This window comes from Polyergus mexicanus, unplaced genomic scaffold (genome assembly GCF_030449975.1).
Source record: "Polyergus mexicanus isolate NDT 795.1 unplaced genomic scaffold, iyPolMexi1.0 SCAF_13, whole genome shotgun sequence".
NCBI classification, from domain to species: Eukaryota; Metazoa; Arthropoda; class Insecta; order Hymenoptera; family Formicidae; genus Polyergus; species Polyergus mexicanus.
This window is the reverse complement of record NW_027223333.1, coordinates 4160692-4180518: the sequence shown is the minus strand read 5'-3', so window position 1 is coordinate 4180518 and position 19827 is coordinate 4160692. Positions and strand designations below refer to the sequence as shown.

General features: G+C 43.6%; 2 protein-coding genes across 2 annotated transcripts; both read right to left on the bottom strand.

The window, feature by feature from the left end:
* Nucleotides 1-858: 858 nt before the first annotated feature.
* Nucleotides 859-2076, bottom strand: LOC138938971 (uncharacterized). Its single transcript, XM_070306396.1, has 2 exons — nt 1665-2076; nt 859-1574 (listed from the first exon to the last, which is right to left on the bottom strand). Exons 1-2 carry the CDS (start codon nt 2074-2076, stop codon nt 859-861), a joined length of 1128 nt encoding a protein of 375 aa, XP_070162497.1.
* A 7062-nt stretch (nt 2077-9138) lies between these two features.
* On the bottom strand, nt 9139-17046 carry LOC138938967 (uncharacterized). The gene is made up of 5 exons (XM_070306384.1): nt 16759-17046; nt 14513-16639; nt 13129-14312; nt 11255-13087; nt 9139-9205 (listed from the first exon to the last, which is right to left on the bottom strand). Exons 1-5 carry the CDS (start codon nt 17044-17046, stop codon nt 9139-9141), a joined length of 5499 nt encoding a protein of 1832 aa, XP_070162485.1.
* Between the last annotated feature and the right edge of the window lie 2781 nt (nt 17047-19827).

Here is a 19827-nt window from a genome sequence, read left to right as displayed (position 1 = left end):
CCCCAAACTATTAATACGGTTAATCACTCTAGTGGCGAATACACTGGCTCTCAAACATACATTTCCGATATGCGTACCGGAGACAATGATGAGCGTGTCGTCCGCATAACACAGGATCTCACAATCCTCCTCCCCATCTGCGAGCCCAATAACATCATCGAACGCGATATTCCAGAGAATTGGACCCAATACAGAGCCCTGAGGCACTCCAGCTTCCATGTTTCTCACGTGACGTTTCCCGTCGATCCCGATGTAATGGATGATTCTTTCCGATAGGTAAGAATCCATGATCCTCCGTATGTACGTCGGATAGCCTTTGTGCCTCAAGGCTCTGCGAATGATCCTCCAGGGTATGCTATTGAAGGCATTACGAATGTCCAGAGAGACCACGATCGCAAAACCTCCCTTCCTAACACAGAAGGAAGTAATCTCCTTCACCATAAGAAGGGCATCACAAGTGGACCGTCTCTTTCGAAAACCAAATTGGTTGTCCGAAAGCCCGGACCCCTCGTGCTCCGCTTGCCACTGGATGATCCTGCCCGCCAGGATGCGCTCAAAGGCTTTACCTATCTCATCAATCAGACAAATAGGTCTAACCCTAGGGAGGCCCATTTCGACGATGTTCGATTTGCCCCCCTTGGGTATGAGAACTAAATTTGCTCACTTCCAGGTTTTGGGGAATTCACCCTGAATTAGGCAGGTGTTGAACAGGTGTTCTACCCAGTCAAGTATTTCCTCTGTTACACATTTCCACGTGACCAATCGAAAGCCATCAGGGCCAGGGGCCTTAGTTGTAGAAGTCGACACCTTTTTGATCGCGTTTAGAACTTCAGAGTCACAAATGGCCCATTCGTCTACTCATTCAAAACCTGCCCAATCTTCAATTGGGTCTGGTAAATTATTCCTAGAAAATAGGGAATCTAGCAATTTTTCCGAATCTAAAAGCTCCGTCATACCAGGAGTCGCCGATCTAAGCTTCCTAAGAACTATCCTATAGGGAAGCCCCCAGGGATCGCCATTAATCGAGTCAATAAGCTCCTGCCACGCCGCGGATTTCAGTCTGTTTATCTCTATGCGCAGGTCTTTACGTTTGCGCTTAAAATCAGCGCCCAACTCATCTATGACTTCCTGAGGGCGGTTTTTCCTCTTCTTGGCCCTCTGCCAAAGGCGCCTCGCATGGATACACCTTTGGCGAAGAATTGCCGCTGAGTCCTGCCACCAGTACGCTTGGCGTCTGGGTTTCCTGGGTCCGATTCTTGAAGCGGCAACATCGCAGGCTTCCTCCATTACTCGATCCAACCAGTTAGTCATCCGCTGAACATCTTGACGATCTTCGGCTCCAGGCCCATGTCCTCTCCAAGTCAAGTCTGCCAGGAAAAGGTCCTTGTCGAACCTTTTTATATTCCACTTCCTTGATGCCGTACGATTTAACGGCGCGCTAGGTCGATCTGTGTGCACTGAGTAGGAGATATATTGGTGGTCAGAGAGAGATTCTAGGTCATCCCGAACTCGCCAGTCTCTGATCTTTGCTAGTATATCCGGGGATACCCAGGTCAAGTCAACTATGGAGCTTCCTTGTGGACGAATGCAAGTTGGATTGTTACCAACATTTGCTATCCGCAGATCCCTCTCTGCTGATCACCTAGCAAGCAGATTTCCCTTACCGTCCGTAGAGTTAGCCCCCCAGAGTCTAGCCTTAGCGTTAAAATCGCCTCCGATGATGATGTTGTCCAATCTAGATGACAACACCCCTGACAAGTCATGTAGGGTGTTATTAAACTCCCGTTGACCATACCTAGGAGGAATGTATGTCGAAACGATCTTATACGGGCCACAATCTAACGCGACGAAATTAGATCCTATTCCAGCAAGTTGGCACCTCATCCTCACTATGCTGGGGTCCACAAAGATGGCTGCGCTTCCATCTCCACTCGCGAACCAGTTCTCCGTGTCCGGAATGTAGTTCGGTTCCGAGACTAGCAGCAGGCCAACCCCAGACTCCCTAGCCTGATGGACTAGTAAGCCTAGGAAGGGCCCGCTACGATTGATATTCGCTTGCAATATGTCAATGCGCATCCACGTCCATTTGCGTCACTCCTTGGGAAGGATTCGATCTGTTCAGACCGGCCGTTCTGAGACTTGCCCTACTCTTGGCAGTTCTATGTTCCGCAGTGCAGAGATTTGATCCTATTCTATGATTAGGGTTTTTAACCTTTACAAGCAGATCTTGCAAGATGGCGGGAGGTTGCAGTCTCCAGCCGCATGACCCGGTCCACCGCACTTAAAGCACAGTCTGCTGTAGTCCTCCTCAGCTGTGCATGCGAATCTAACATGACCAAACCTCCAACACTTAAAGCATTGGACTGGCCTGACATCCAACAGGTCCACCCTAGCTATTGTCCATCCTATTCTAACTTTCTTACTGTTAGCTGTCTTAATTGCCGCGCTTAACGGGCATTGCGCCCAGACAGTAAATAAACCGTTGTTCACAGGACGGATTGTTCCTACCTTGATTTCCTCCTCTTTGCATCCACCGTATTGGGCTACGACGTAAGCGACCTCGCTTGTTGAAACAGAATCGTCCAATCCGACTAGTCGAATTTCACCCTCTACTATGAGTCTGGCTACCTTTGCCTGATCTTGCAAAACATTCCGTAGTTTTTCGGCGAGAGCATTGGCCCTATCAGATCCATTGGGGCCTAGGATCTCTATGATCATGCCCCCGTTTGCCGCTTTCCTAATTTTTGACTTGTCTATTTCTAGTTCATTTAGCGAAATAGCCTCGCGCGCTTTTTTAAGTACTCCTGCATATGAAAGATCGTTGTCCCATTTGGTGATCATAACTGCGGCGGTCTTTGGCGGCCTGCGAGTCAGGTTGACCCCTCTCTTACTGATCGCTTCAGATTGCCTTCGAGTTCTATTGGCGTTGTTATCTCTGTTTCTCGCTCCGGGTTGGTGCTGGTACTCCTGCGTTCTATTATTTATAAGATATCTACTCCTCCTCTCTCCGGGAACCCGGGTCCATTCCTCTTTCTCTGTATTTTTAACCCCAAGGTCCTCTTCGACAGGGGTTTCCATCCTTCTCACATCCTTATCACTCGCACTTCTATCTGTCCCTGGAGGGACTATCTGCACGTTGCTGAGGATTCTGGGTCTAATCCTAGGTTGACGCTTGGGCAGGGATTTCTTTTGTAATTGTTCCCTTCCACTCCCTGTCTCGCTATCCTCCATTCGTCTATTCTTTCTTATTTCCGCCCTCCTCCTGATAAGTTCGCTAATTTGTCTCTGTATATCCTTCTCTTCTTCTTTCCTTTCTTCTTCTTCGGTAACTAATTTTCCTTTTCTTCTTTTTTCAGATTCGGTGTCCAACCTAGTTCCAGGTCTTCGTATGGTGCCATCCAATTCGCCAGAATCTGCCAGGATTACATCGTGGGACATTTCAACTACAGGTAAGTTAGACGTTGATGGTATACTATCAACCAACTTAGAAAAGTTTGTTATCTCTAGTTCCTCCTCTTCTTTCAGCTCCTGTTTCCCTTTTTTAGCTTTCCATTCCGCTATTCTCTGGCTGGCTCTGGCCTTCCTCCTATCTTCCTCCGTCTCATCCAGCTTATCCCTTAGTTCCGAGACTTCCCTTCTTAACTATATTCCTCATTTCCTCCATTTCCCTTTGTCTTAGGATTTCTTCCAATCTCATCTTCTCAACTTGTGCAGTTAGTTCTTTATTCTTGATCCTTAAGTATGCCGGATCTCCTGCTGCTTCAGCCTTAAAGATTAGTGTGTTGATGACCTCTTTAGCCCTTTCAAGGCCCTTTCGCATCTTACCACTTATGCCGCCCTGCAGATTCTTGCTCTTAGCGCGCATGCGCTCAACATCATCAAGGCAGCTTAGTCCAAGGGAGCCGACATTCGTTGCTCCCATGATTTTCAAGTCTGTGGGTGCAAAATCTGCACCGGCGTCCTCTTCCTCCGATGAGATTAGGGCACTACTCTCTTTCCTGATTTTACCTTTGAGGCTTTTACTAGGGGCATTCTCCCTTCCCCCAGTATCCCTCTCTAAGCTTCGATCAGTGTCAGAGGACATCAAGTTCGAGGAGGAATCCTCCGTATAGTCTGTTATTATTCTTTTCTTGTTAGACCTTGTCTTCCTAAGAGTGACTACCTGTGAGCCCTCCCCGCCAGGAGAAACTGCATCTGGAGAGACGCGCGCCTTCCTTTTCGTCTTGCTTCTACTCCTCTCTGATCTACCAGTTAAAGGAGTCATCTCAACATCCTTACTGCTCGTTTTTTCCTGGGATAATCCCTCCTTCCCTGTTGGAGAGGTCAAGCAGTCCATATATGTGAGATCCAACGGATCTCTTGGATCTTCTACACAATCCGCGGCGGTAGCAGCTTTAATCTCCACGCCCGTCGACAACGATGGAGATGGCCCTGCGCTTGATGAAGACCGATGGGTTCCAGGGACCGTAGATTCCACAGGCCTGTCACTAGGGCTCCGAGACCCTTGTGGCAGTAAGTTTTTTCCATTATCCTTTGTATTTTCCATATTCGTAGCCAGTTGATTTTGGTTTCTTATTCGGGGTGTCCTTCCCCTAGGATGGCTGGTTTCGCTGCACCTGCGAGCCCGTCCTGCCCGATCAATGTCCTCCCAGTCTCCCCTGAGATCTTCCAACGGGACGAGACTGGAGAGAGCTGCTTCAGCGGCAACGTCCAGCTCTAGGAGATCTACGGATTTCTCCATAATCTTATCCTGCGTTAGGTCGATCGACTCTTGTATACGTTTAATTTCATGCATTAAAGTGTCTTGATCAGTTATGTGCCCCTCTTTAGACTGATCATATGATGGGCCAATCACACATGACAAGTAGGGATCCAGTTCCTCTTCATCCATATCGTCTCCACGAATCGCTTCAGTGAATCCGGTGATATGGACTCCCAGTTTCTCCTGCTGTCCACCACCATGGGGTCCTTGGCTAGCCAGAAAAGATCTAAGCGTATCCAATTTCGCCTGCCGGTCCATCAATTCCGACTGTTATGCATATATCTGACTCCCTTGTCTGTCCACCTTGGTCCGAAGATATCTACGGGGCCCTTTCTAATTTGTCCAATTTTATACCAAATTCCCTAGTGTAGTCAATAATATCTTCGACCACGAGTCGCACTCTCTTTCTGCAATTCAGAGGTAAGTTGTCTTCTAGAGTCGTTATTTTTTCTAAGACCTTAATGAGTTCCTCTTCAGGATTCCAACCATCCGTAGCTAGGATCTTTGACACCGACCCGCCATTATTTTTCATTAATTCCTGGTTAGTGGCCAGGAAATCAACTATCGCTGTTTCATACGGCCCTGCGCATGATGACGACAAGAGAGGGTCAGGGACCAGAACCCTACTCTCGCCGAGACCTGGGGATTCCGATTTCCCCTGGTCTGGTACGTCAATAACTTTTAGCTTACTATCCATGGTTTTGATATTTAGTTTCTAGAACTTAACAATTCCCCAAGTATTGGAGAAAGATCCCTAGTTCTGGGAGATGCTTCGTTCATCTCCCGGAGTTTTCAATAGCATCAAAGAGAGTTTCCAATCTATGTAATGCTAGTTCTAGACTTTCCCGGTTACTAGTGACTTCCCTAGTGGAGGTCCTCCGTTCTAGTAACTTTCCCGTCTACTAAAGTTTTACCCGTAGCACCCGAGAATCAACCATAATTTCGAGATGTTCAAATTACCATTGCAAATGGTAAGGATATCAACCCGTTCGCATACAATTCTCGACATTCAGCAGCATACATTAAATTTCATCATAGTTTGTTCGGGAAGTCTACATAATATTATCAAGGCAACGAGGCCTGCAGTATCCACAATACCCGTGAACAGTGAAGTAGCTCAGCAAAACTATCCGATAGATAACCGCCATCTTGATCAAGCGGAGCCCGACCAATCAGCGTGCCCCGCCAGACTACTAGGCTTTAATCCGCCATTTTCACCGAGGTGTACCTTAATTCCATCTAAAGCATCGCACATAACTCAGCCTGCAACCGCTGGCTTGTCTGAATAGGCCCGGCCAATCCGCTCGCTGTGTCTGACTACAGTTCTCAAATCTAGTTATAATATTATCAAGCGCATTCTGTCTAGAATCAGATTCGCCATATTTAATGCCTTGTTCTCAAGTTTACGTAATACGCAGTAGCCCGAGTATGTATGATTCTTCTCACCGAACAACAGGCAAACAAAAGTCAGTTTCATGTTTTTTATAATTGTAAACACTTAGTAAGCCACTCATTACCGACTAAATATATCGATAACGGTTTACGGATACGCACGCAATATATTAAAGATGTGCCTTAAGATTATGTACGTACCCAGAAGGTTCGATGTTATCCTTGATGAAGCTCCATCCAATCAATTTAAAAATAAATAAATTTAACCTCATCATATATATATATTTTCTTTATTTACACTTTTATTCATATAAGTTAACACCGTAGTAATGAAAGGCAAACGACACACAAAGGTGCATACAACATGTGTACATGAATATTATCCTCCCATCACCATATCACATAAGATTGAATATCCCAATGAGGGCACAATACTCCACCCCGCATGCCATTGATCCTCAGTCAGCCCTTCAGCAAAATTAATTATTTATTCATTTTTGGCATGATTTCATTCATCTATCTCAACCTCCTAAGAATGCAGATTAGCGGCCGGTACTATATAGATGTCCCTTCATTGACAGAATTAGCTGCCACAAACGATCCATGCACATTAATCTGCACGTGTCCAGATTCCTTCTAGCAATTCCCATTAGCGAGGGGCAGCTACTCTCAGACATAAGCGCTGCATTCCATATAAATAAAATTTCATACACCACAGCGCATCACGCCCAAGAACACAATGCAATCCAACAATACCAAAAAGCAAACATTAAACATATCAATAAAACGCAGCCAGAAAGGAACACCGTCGACATTCGCTGAAATATTCCGCACGAAGTCAAGTTAGCATGCAGGTGTTCCTTTCAGCAACATTCCATAACTCAATGTCATTCGCCCTCAGGGGAATAATCCCTCGCAGCCTCCATTTGCAATTCAGATATTCTATTATATACTATCCTATCATTTAGTATTGTTATTGCCGAAGATTAAGCACTACAGTACAATAATAGTTCATTCATGAAGACAATTCAAGCACTTCAGCCAGTAATCAAACATTTTTTTCTGTCCTTAAGATAGATTCAAGATCAGACCCAACAATTTACTTGTATTGAGTTAAAACCCACATCAAGACCCATTTAAGTCACCTCGCCTCTATTCAAGTGCTGTCACCTCAGTCAAAATATCCCATATGTGAATGGGCAAATTTTCACATTTTAGAAGTCTAACTAGGGGTGACAACCTCTTTATGCGTTGATTTTGCTAGATTTCATTAAGCTTATTTAGTATCATATCTTTCTTACTTACAATAAAATTGCATAAGATCTAATTAAATCGTTTCGCCTCTGTGACACAGCAATGCTAATCCGATTACAATTCCTACGAGTGAACAACTTCACTCTTTGAGATTTCAATTAAGAACAACAATCACTTTTCAACCATTCAGCTAATTTATTTCCGCTCCTATAAAGACCTTGGTTCATCATAAAAATTTGTAAATTCACCTCGACAAACAACGCCGTTTCAAATTATCGATGATAACTACCTTCAGAAGAGTGGCTTCGTATAAGCAGGGATATTTCACAATTTAAGCACAACAGTACGTGAACAACACATTGTTAGTTTCCTAGTTCTCTCACACCTTAATGCATTTAGTCTAAGCAAGTTGCAATGTTACAGAGATTCGGTGTACCCTTTCAATTCAGGGTATATACGTCACTGCGTAACTTCCCTAGGAGCATGTTGTGAAACAACAACATGGCCAGAATACAATGCAATACAATTACAATAGTTTATTTGTAGCAATTCCTTCACGAAGACAATCCACGTGCCTCTCAACCAGCAATATTACAGAATGTCAGGCCATTATAATACTTAAGTGCCACAGTCTTTCATCAACTATGCACACACTCCTTTTGCTAAACTTACTCCATCAAGTTAAGCGTCTTATTCTTTCGCCACTTAAGCAATATTGCATTAAGATCTAACTAACTCGTTTCCCCCCCCCCCCCATGACGTACTAGTACTATTCCATTTATTGTTCCCGTGACTAAACAAATTCAGCCTTAGAATTCCAAACTTAGAACAGCAATCACCAATTTGGTATTCCACTAATCTATTTACACTCATGTTTTAAAACATCTATTGACGTAGAGATTTCAATTCCCTTCGAGAAACACAACGGCTTCAATCCATCAATCACAGCTCCACTCAGAAGGATTCTATAATCAGGAAGACCTCTTATCGGTTCTTGACTTCACAATATCCAACGCTTCCTATCACTTCTCCCACACATGATTGTGTCTGATCACAGAAACCGCAATATCTCCTAGGCCTGATGCAAATGACAACTATTTGCACCCAAAGTCCCTTCCGACGACATCCATTGGTGAGAGGTAGAAATTCCACCATCAACGATGCGACTATCATTTAAGATGATTTATGCGTCGCATCGCCGCATTCTTGTGAACACCACATATAACAACACAATGACAACCATAATACAATGACAGTTATCACTCTTACATCTCTATGCCAAATTCAATATACTTATATTATAACCATCAACCGGTCGAGGCAGCATTAAACATTCTTAATGGCATACCTGCGTACATAATTCAGGGTCGTTTTAGCTTGGCACTGTCGACGCAGTCCCTCCGCCAATTACCCATTACCAGGATCCTCAGATAAGACAGCAACAACCCAGACATACATCTCAACCTCTTCGCGCACATCTATAGAGATACATAATTCAACTGCATGTATGGGGTAAAGATATGTGTATATGTACCACCGTGCATACAGTTGTCGAGCACTATTTCCATATAAGACAAATCATAGAAACGTATATTAAACACAAAACGAGACGAACCAGTTAACATGTAGCACCGCCAGTAAGGCGGCATTTCATTCCAATATCATGTGTTGCCCCTGATTATTGCTCTGGACACAGGACATATTACCCAACCTCATAATTTCCTTTCACCTTACAGCACGCTGACAGGGCTGTACACCATACATTCATTAGCTTGGATTGGATTGGATTCCCTGTACCTGAAGAGCAAATCATATCCACGATTAATATTTCACCACAGTTACACAATACGCATTTGATACCTCCAAGACAGTGTATTGTTCAACTATAACCCGCAAGTAGAGAAAGAGAAAGTAGTATTCCTGCTCTTTGTAAGATTCACATGGTGCAAACCGGTATTTCAATAGAGAATAATAAACTATTTCCTCTATGATCTCAAAATGCTCCTGTACATTTATAACAGACTCAGATATAAATCATTCATCACTTACAATATAAGAAATAAAAATGAAAATAGGCGATGCGCCATTACAATTCAATTTGTGGAAGCGAGTCCCATTTCTATACCGAAGGCGATCAAATCAGACCAACGCCTAAGTTGTATTAATCAATTGGTCGAGATAATTATCAAGCCATAGGAAACTTATGTTTCCATAGCGGTGCATCTCATTATAATAATTATCAGATCGAAGATATTCGAAGATATTCAATAAACTTCTTCAGGCCTCGCACAGAAGGCAGAATTGTCAAGAAACAGAATTCGAGTAGCATCTCTATTCTATATAATCCTTGTATTTTCATATCATCTTCGTAAAGACATTGCATTTATCCTACCTTATTACAGCCGATTAATGAGACCGAGAGGAACCAGATACCTTGTAAATGCCAGACCTTGCTCCAGGGCATCGCTCCACGTATCCACCGTGCCTCCGGATTCCTCGAAGGTTCCAAACTCCGATAGAAAATCTTCTCAAATCAAGGCCTGCCCTTCCATCTTGTCGTGACGTCATATAATGTGACGTCGTACGATACCGCGTGGCTATAAAATCTTTTAATATCCTTTTATGTCTTTTATTTAACACCACTGGTGCTTCCACAATTACAATCACAATCATAAAAGCACAATAAAGTCACAATAAAGTCACAATAGAGTTACAAATAGTGGGAGTCGCTCCTGGATGGAATGCCACCCGTGGCCACGTCACTGAAAGAGGCCCTATACGGCCGCCATTAAGCACACCGCGAGACATACGATATTATAATTATGAGTTTTATTCAGTCAGAAGTTGGAGCAAAAAATATTTTTGTCTCAATTGATGCGCGGTATCACAAAACACATTTCTATATACTTTTCTCCTTGATTGGAGCACTTTAAAGTCACTTTACTCCTAAATATCGGAGCACTGAGCTGTCAGTGGACTTAGTCTCAATTCCATCCCGAAGCGACAACCTAACCTAACCTAACCTAACCTTTTTTTTTTGTTTAGCGTAGAGGGAGAAAAATGCCTTCTGCACCATACCCCGGGCCGGTCCCGGAGCGTGTGCGGGACTTGCACCCGCTAAAAAACTCCCCCTTTGACGCGACATATCGCTGGACCAAGAGTCAAAATGTCGAAGACCTACTGTGCATCTGAACTTTCGACACTTCAACAGTCCTAACTCCCCCTCCGTAATCATCCAGTATTCCTCCGCCATCTTTAAACGCCCCCCCCATCCCTCCCCCCGGCTCCTGCCCGTCCCAACCACCCTCCATTTAAAGTGTAATAATTGTGTATGTGTGTATATATATATATATGTATATGTATGTGTATGAATGTGTGTATATATGTGTACGTATATATATGCTATAAATTGAAATTACATTAAATTAAACCCGAAAATAACCCAAATTAAATCTAATCGATTAATCAAATTGCATTATTAAAATTAAAATTAAAATAAATAAACCCCCCCCCCTTTCCCTTCTCTTCTTTCAAAGGAATCGCGATGAGCATTCAGCGACATTATTATTACCATGTTCGGATCCCTCGCGTAGAAAAATCCGATAGCGGAGGAAAACATGCCATCACCCTAACATGTTAAAGATATACAACCACAAAGGACGCTCGGACAGAGTGATCATCCCAGCCACCAATGATGACATAAGTGATAACCTCCCATGCGCGTGCGTCGATCGACGTGTCCTCCTCCAATCGGAGTCCTCCTCCCCCGATAAAGGTCGGAGGGAGGCCACTCTCTCTCGACTTCTCTCTTCGTCTTCTCTCTCTCTCATAGTTTTTTCTACGTACGCCGAAAAGGCGTTCCAATTTGCCTCCGTCAAACATATAGCCTCGATCACATCCCCCAAAGTAAAGTCTCTAGCTAGTTTTAATGTTTTCCTAAGACTAATCCTTTCAGGATCCCAAGCAGGGCAATCTCTTAACGTGTGGTAAACATCATCCGGATCTTCGCCACAAAGGTCGCAACTAGTGTCAGGTCTCTTGCCAGTACGGAATAAATATTTACCAAAGCAGCCGTGTCCAGTAAAAACTTGCGAGAGATGAAAGGTCATGCCGCCGTATGAACGCGCCAGCCATGCCTCCATCCACGGGACAATCGCCATCTTCGTAAACTCACCTGGTGTATTTGGCTTTTCCAGAAGTTCCCGCCAATCCTCGAGCATCCTATATTGTTCTTCTTCTTTAATTCGTTTAACAATATCCTTGGTTAAGGTTTCATCTTCCTTATGTCGCGCGATCCTATCATATATGTTTTTTCGAGCCGAAGCCATAAGGCGTACAGGCGGGAGGCGAGCTAACAGTAATGCCGCGTTATACGACACTGTACGGTATGCAGATATCACCCGTTGTGCTACTAATCGCTCGATAGGGAACAATAATCTCGACATTCTGTTTACTAGTAGGACGTCGCCCCATACCGGCGCGCCGTAAAGAACAATTGACATAATAACACCCGCGTATAGTCTCCTGCGTTTTTCATCTGGGCCTCTTAAATTGGTCATTAAGCGATTTAAGGCCCCTACAGCTTTATTTGTTTTTTCTATTATATATTTAACGTGACTATTAAAATTCCATTTATTATCTACCATAATACCAAGGTATTTTATAGCGGGTTGGAAAGAAATAGGTGTATCGCCAATTAGTGTGTCCATCGGGAGTTCTCGGATACCTCTTGGGTGAAATAGAGTAGCTTCTGTTTTATTTGAGGCCACTTTTAATCCTAAGCTCTGAATATAATTCACAACGCGTGTAACAAACACCCCGGCTCTGAGTCGGGTGTGTTCTATATCATAACCACTAACAACAACAAGAGTGTCATCCGCGTAACAAAGAATCTCGCACAATTCCTCTTCTTCGGCAAGATCCAACACACCATCGAATGAAATATTCCACAATATTGGCCCGAGGACCGACCCCTGCGGAACACCTGCCTTCATGGTTTTTCTATAATGCCTTCCATCCGATCCGACATATTGAATAATCCTGTTGGAAAGATAAGAGTCTATAATCCTTCTAATGTACAATGGAAAACCCTTTCGCTCTAACTCGCGTCTTATTACCCGCCAGGGGATGCTGTTGAAGGCGTTCTGAATATCTAGGGATACTACGATAGCGAAACCTCCCAGTCCTATGATGTTACTAGTGATATCTCTAAGCCGTCTAAGCGCATCACATGTGGAGCGACCTTTACGAAAACCGAATTGATTTGGTGAAAGATCATATTCAGGATGTTCTTCTTGCCAAGAGAAAATTCTTTTCACTAGTATCCTCTCAAAGGCTTTCGAAATTTCGTCTATCAGACAGATAGGTCTCACCCTAGGGACTGCGGTAGGATTCAATTCCGAGTTTCCCCCCTTAGGTATCAGCACAAGATTGGCAACTTTCCATTGAATTGGGAATTCGCCTTTTTTCATACAGAGATTAAAGATAAATCCTATCCAGTCCAGTATCTCTTCGGTTACCATTTTCCAGAGCCCAAGACGAAAGCCATCCGGACCCGGAGCCTTAGAAGCAGGAGATGTTATTTTCTTTATAGCCCTATACACTTCTCCTGGAGTGATCGCGTAATCATCAGACCATACAAGTTCCGACCAATCCCTGTACGTTACAACCTCAGTGTTCCTAGGGAATAAAGTAACCTGTCTAGGATGTCTGGTTCTAACAGTTCCGTAACTCCCGGGGACGAAGTCCTGAGTTTCTTAAATACAATTTTATAGGGCAAACCCCATGGATCACCGTTAATTGTATCCAGGAATTCTTGCCACACAAGCGACTTAAGTTTATTGATTTCCGCGCGCAGTTCTTTCCGCTTCCGCTTATATATTAATCCTAATTCCGCAGTGGCCTCGGGTAGACGCTTCTTCTTCCTCGCTTTTTGCCAAAGACGTCTGGCATGCAAGCAATCCGTGCGCAGCCGGTTCACGGAGTCCTGCCACCAGTACGCCTTTTGACGAGGCTTTTTAGGACCCACTCTTAGAGAAGCTGCGTCACAAGCTTCGTCCATGATACCATCTAACCAATTGACCATTTTATTGATGTCACCTTGTTCTTCAGGCTTAGGCCCTCCACCTCTCCATATCAATACGGCAGTAAAGAGGTCCTCGTCCAATTTCTTGTTATTCCATTTGCGTTGCACCGATCTATTTGGTGATATTTCCGGTTTAATTGTATGGATGTTAAACTCGATATAGAGATGGTCGGAAAGGGATTCCATATCTTCCCTAACCCGCCAATCACTTATTAACTGAAAAATGTCCGAGGAACTCCATGTAAGATCAATTATTGAGCTTCCTTGAGGGTGTACGCATGTGGACGCGTTACCAGTGTTAAGGATCCTGAGATCTCTCTCAGCGGCCCAAGTAGTTAGAGCAAGACCTTTACTGTCTGTGAATTCGGCATTCCAGAGGCTCGCCTTGGCATTGAAATCGCCGCCTATAATGATTTTTTCAGTACGGTACGCTAAAAATGTCGAGACGTTATCAAGGATACTATTAAACTCCCTAGGGCTCAATCTAGGGGAAATATAAATGGATACAATAAGGTACGGTCCACAATGTACCCCCACAAACTGCGGGCCTTTTTTAGCTAAAAAGGTCTTCATTCTGGTGTAATTGGGATCTGTCAAAATAGCGGCCCTTCCATCCTCGCTAACGAACCAGTTGTCAGCTGTCGGTATGAAATTTGGTTCCGAGACTAGTAGAATTCCAGCGCCTAATTCCCTAGATTGATTAATTAAAAGGTCTAGGGAGGGCTTACTCCTGTTGATATTAGCCTGAAGCACTTTTAGCCGCATGTTCCTGACGAAGGGCCCGCTTTTAGTGCAGACTGTTCGGCAGAAGTAGTCGTCCTAAAATTTGTTCTCACTTTATTAATTTTATAATCCGCATTACACAGATTCGACCTTAATCTATGGCAGGGGTTCTTATTTTCTGACGCACAGAGTTTACAAAAAAGTGGTCGATTGCACTGTCGAGCCAGATGTCCCGCTTCACCACATTTAAAACATAGGCCACTATAGTCCTCCTTTGTTGGACAAGCGAGTCTCACGTGGCCAAACCTCCAACATTTGAAGCATTGAACGGGTCTGCTTTCTAACAGATCCACTCTAGCCACCGTCCAGCCAATCTTGACATTCCTCATGTTGGCCAATTTTATGGCAGCGCTTAGTGGGCATTGAGCCCAGGAGGAGAACAGACCGTTGTTCATAGGTCGAATAGGCCCTGCTTTAACCTCATCCTCGCTACACTTCCCATTTTGTGCAATTACGCATATAACCTCATCGATGGATACAGAGTCATCAAGACCGATCAACCGGATTTCACCTTTAATGGTGGGTCTTACCACTCTTGCCTGATCATGCAAAATGTCTCTAAGCTTATCTACTAGCGCATTGGCCTTATCAACGCCATCCGGATCCAGAACCTCTATCAGTAAGCCACCGTTTGCCGCGCGCCTAATCTTGGTGGCCTTAATATCCAATTTGTTCAAGGAGATGCCTTCTCTTGCCTTTTTAAGAACGTTGGCATAAGTAAGTTGCGCGTCGCGGCTGGTGATCAGGACTGCCGCGTTTTTAGGGGGTCTGCGATTATCCCTAACATTATTAGAGCTTCTCTCATTACCTGTTTTATAGTTGGGGGGTGAACTATCTCCATTTTGAGTTTTCCTTGTCTCCTTAAGCTTCTTTTTGTTGTTGGCTGTTTTCCATTCTTCATTTCCTGAACTGACTCTGGTAATATCCCTATCCTTCTGTTCTTCGTCTCTAGTGATTTTCCTAGTAAATTCGCTTCTAGGGATGCTCAGGGGAGCCAGTCTGATGTCAGAGATTATCCTTGGTCGATTTCTCGGCATCCGCTGGGGGAGATATTTCTCTTTAGCCCGACTGGAGTCTCCACCTGTTTCGCTCTCATCCATTCTAACACCTTTCTTCAGTTCTGCCTTCCTTCTTACTAAGTCTTTCATTTGTTTGTTTATTAATAAAATCTCTCTTTTCTTTTCAGGTTCCAAGACATTGCCGGATTCCAGAATTTTTGCATTAGGATTCTCCACTGGTGAGCTTTCATCGTATGCAGTATTTGATTTAGGTAAGTTTAACTCCTCCTCGGTTAGCGTTCCTTTATCTATCATTTTAGCTTTTCCTTCCAGGTCTTCACTAGGGTCAATGCCACTTTTCTTGAGTTTTCGCTGGACAATCCTGTAGCTTTCTCTAGCCTTCCTACGATCTTCTTCCACTTCGTCGAGTTTGTCCCTCAAAGCTGTAACTTCTTTTTTCAAATCGGTGACCATGCTTCTCAATTCCTCCGTTTCCCTGTTCCTGAGGACCTCGTTTAATTTCAGCTTATCAATTTGATCCGCTAGTTCCTTATTCCTGAGCCTCAGGTACGAGGGGTCACCTGCAGCCTCCGATTTATAAATAAGCGTGTTAATGACATCCTTGATTTTTTCGATGTCTTTACGCATTTTTCCACTAATACCTCCTTGGAGATTGCGACTCCTAGACCGCATAGATTCGATATTGGCCAGATAATCCAGGCCCATAGCTTCTACGCTATTAGCCCCCATAATTCTCAGCTCTTGGGGGGCAAAATCCTTGCCAACTTCCTCGTCATCGGATGATAGGACCACGCTTGACTCGTTAATCCAGTTTTTAGAACCAAGTGATTTTTTATGTGTTTTCCGGGCTTTATTGGAGTCTGAATCTGTTCCTTTTTCAGACTCCGTTGACATTTCCTCAGTAGGTGGCACCTCAAGAGATGGCGACTTCCCCGCAGCACGTGTATGAGGCCTCTTCTTTCTTGATTTTAACTTCCTAAGGGATATTGTCGACCTATTCGGAGTTTCACCACCTTGACCTCCTTCTCCGTCGCTAAAAGAATTAATCTCTGGTGAGGCTTTGGCCTTCCTTTTAACGTTTGCCTTTGCATCTCTAAGAACAGAGGCTTCAATGCCCGCATCAACAGGTTTCGGATTCTCGGGGTCATCCAATTCAACGGAAGTAGAACACCCGACAAAAGTCAGGTCTAATGGATCCCTGTCTGATTCCGAATGGGTCCCGACGGTAGCCAAATTTTCTTCCCCGCCCGTCGGCAACAGTGGAGAGAGCCCTTCGTGTGATAAAGACGGGCAAGCCTCAGGGACTGTAAGACTCGCTCGCCTGTCGCTGGGGGTCCGATTCCCCTGCGGCAGTAACATTTTTCCCATATTTCCATATTCATAATCTTTTGGTTTCGGTTTGTTATTCGGGGTATCCTTCCCCTAGGACGGCCGGCTTCGCCACGCCTGCGAGCCCGTCCTGCCCGTATTAATGATTTGAAACCTTTATCCAGCATATCGTCAATAAGATCCAGGGAAATGGCCAAAGTCGTCATATTTTGATCCAGCTTAGGGGATTCGTCCGGGTCGTTGAGCAAATCGAGTAACGAAAGATCCTCCTCATTCCAAGGTGTCTCTGATGTTACCGAGTTCCTCATCGGGTCCACGTCTATTTTTATTGGAGTTGTACAGAATCTTTTACAATCATCGAGCAGTTCTTCGTGAGTTTCTTGATTTATTTGCAGCTCTTCCGTAAATCTCTCTCCTGACATCCGGGACCTTAAGAGGCTCAATTCGCAGCGAAGATCTTGTATATGCTCTTCCTGATTTTCGGCTTTGTCCAGGATGCGTCTTCAATCACGATCCAAGTCAACCACGATCGTTGATAGATCGCTCATACTTTCAAGGATCATTTCAAACGCACTGTGAATTTTGTCCTTAAGCGACTGTGGAGATTCTTTAATTAAGCTTAACATAACTTCAAGAATCCTATTGTATTCAGTCGCAGTATCATAGCATCCTGACATCATCTTTGAAGCCCTACTTTCCGATCCGCCCAATTCCTCTCCCCTAGATATTCCTTCACACGATGACGACGTGGAGAGGCCAGGAATTAAAACCCCCCTCACGCCGAGGTCTGAGGATTCCGAGTTCCTCTGGCCTAGTAACAATTTATGTTTGTGTGTCACTTCCATTATATTTGTTATGTCTAGTCATAGTCGGTTTCCAAGTTGTCAACCAGCTTTCGCAAATATGATGCGCAGGTTTTACCTTTAGGAGTTCCTTTAGTATTTCGATTAATTTCCCATAGTTCGTCATTTCGTTATTCTTGACTACTTGCATCATAATACTGTCGTCCAGTTCGAAGGAAGGAATACTGTTTCCCTCCTGAAGCCCTTCGCTTGCTGACGACGAGGGGAGTCCAGGGACCATAGGCCCCCACCTGCCGAGCCCTGGGTGATCCGAACATCCCTGCTCTGGTACTTTTTTATCATCTTTTACTTGTTTTTAAATCCATATTGTAATATTTATCAAATTGCTATATTCGCTCTTCTACTAGTATCTAAATTACGTCCTAAGATACTATACGGGACATAATTATCAGCCTGCCATAAGTTCAAACCAGTGCCTGTTCATAATACAGACACTAGTTACAATTATATATAGGTTCAATTTTCTCCAGATAATCCGGATTATACAAAATCCATACACATATACATAACTAAATCCTCACGCGTTGTTTATAGGCTCTAATTCTATTATTATTACATTACTGTAAACTACTATTAACATTAATTTGTTCAGTTATAATTATCTACATTAATGCATAGGTAAGAATGCGTAGTCGTGTCAGTTCGAATATCACCATTTTCGGGCGGCTAGTGACATCGACCAAATGTCCACCGACAGCCAATCACATGGCTTTAGATTTTAGATGCAGAATTTATCGTCTTTATTCTCTAAGTCTAACTCTTCCATTGCATAAGTACTCAGTCTTGGTACCTAGGGGAATCATAGTACCTCCGTCATCTCAATTTATCGCATGATGACCGCTTAGGGAGGACACACGTCGACCAGGGTCCATTTGATTACGGCACTTTATTAGTCGACACACAAACTCATCACATCAGTACACTTTAATTCAGTAAGGGAAATCGCAATAAATTAATGGATGAAAGTTTCCATCAAACACTACCACGCCAATTCTTTTTTTTATATCAGCTATCGCTATTTATATCAGGTAATTAAGTTTATTCAGCAGAACGTGCGCGTTGTCACGTACGGAGCACTTTAAGTGATACACCCCATCGTGCACAGGAGGGTTCGGGGAGGCCAGCATGTCGGATATACACCACATACTCATCAATCCTGTTTTGTTATTATCGCCTGTTCGCCTAGTGCCACACTCAGGCTATCAAGTGAGGCACCAAGTCTCTGCGATTAAGACTTTGATTCCTTTACCTACAACAAAGTGTCTATTTTATTTGTTTATTTGATTGTAATTATCTTTCTCATCAATTTTAATCTATGTTATCTTTGTTTACAGACAACGGTTCCCGATGTTCTGTTACGCTTCCGCACATCCACATAGCCTCCCAGGACCCTCCAGCGCTCAGCTTGATCTTCAACGACCTGATGGTTGCTCCCTTCGCAAGTGGAACTCTGCAATTCAACTATTCTAAGTAAGCGTCTAACCACCCTAATTATTAATATCTCTATTTACAACGATAGGCCGGTCGAGTCTCGCATTTCGCAGACCTTTCAATGGCCGAGATCATACATTGGTAATTCAATTATCAATAATTCTCAATTATAGGTTGTACCCAGCCGCGCTACATCACTCAATAATCAATCATCTTTAATATTATTCAATTTAAATTTAAATTTAAATTTTTAAATTTACCTCAATCAACCGGTTTCTGGTTATCAACGACTACTTCTTATTACAGAAGTCAGACAGCACTATTCTAGATATCTGCCACGCCCAGGAGTTGCGAGGACCAGGCATCTGCAATCCTGTTAATAGAGTAATACAGCGCACAACGGATATCTACCCATCTATTCCATATATGACGCACATAGGATGTCTACCTGTTTTGCTTAAAGTTTAATTTTATCATCAGTATCGCAGAGTACCATATGGGTATCTGACCACTAATCCAACAGTGTGTTCATCAAGCGCTTTCTGTCTAATGTATCAGCTTCGCCGTGTTTAATATATCTCATTCTCGAGAATGCATAAAATAAAACAGAGCAGTTCAAATGTGAAAGCGGACATTATATAACTCTACCCCTCAAACAAAGTCAAACAGGAACAATTTCGGGTTCTTCAGTAATTCATTTCCTTACCAACCGGATACATCCGCATCGACTTACAGATGCGCACACCTTATATTGTGTAATACTTAAGTAATACGTAATAATGAAAACAGAACAAATCTCAAGTCCATGTGCGTACCCTGCAGGCCTTGATATCGCCGTCTAAACGCTCCATCCAGTCAGTTCAATAAGGAAATAAATATAACTCTTTGTGATATGTTTTCTTTATTCAT

Excerpts from the sequence above, each read along its gene's own strand:
- LOC138938971 (XM_070306396.1), bottom strand. The coding sequence starts at position 2,076 with ATGCGCATTGACATATTGCAAGCGAATATCAATCGTAGCGGGCCCTTC. Across the intron at positions 1,575-1,664 it reads GGGGGCTAACTCTACGGACG|GAAGCTCCATAGTTGACTTG; the intron begins GTAAGGGAAATC and ends TTCGTCCACAAG.
- LOC138938967 (XM_070306384.1), bottom strand. The coding sequence starts at position 17,046 with ATGTCAGGAGAGAGATTTACGGAAGAGCTGCAAATAAATCAAGAAACT. Across the intron at positions 16,640-16,758 it reads GTTTCAAATCATTAATACGG|GGGAATCGGACCCCCAGCGA; the intron begins GCAGGACGGGCT and ends TTACTGCCGCAG. Across the intron at positions 14,313-14,512 it reads AATGTTGGAGGTTTGGCCAC|GACGACTACTTCTGCCGAAC; the intron begins GTGAGACTCGCT and ends AACAAATTTTAG.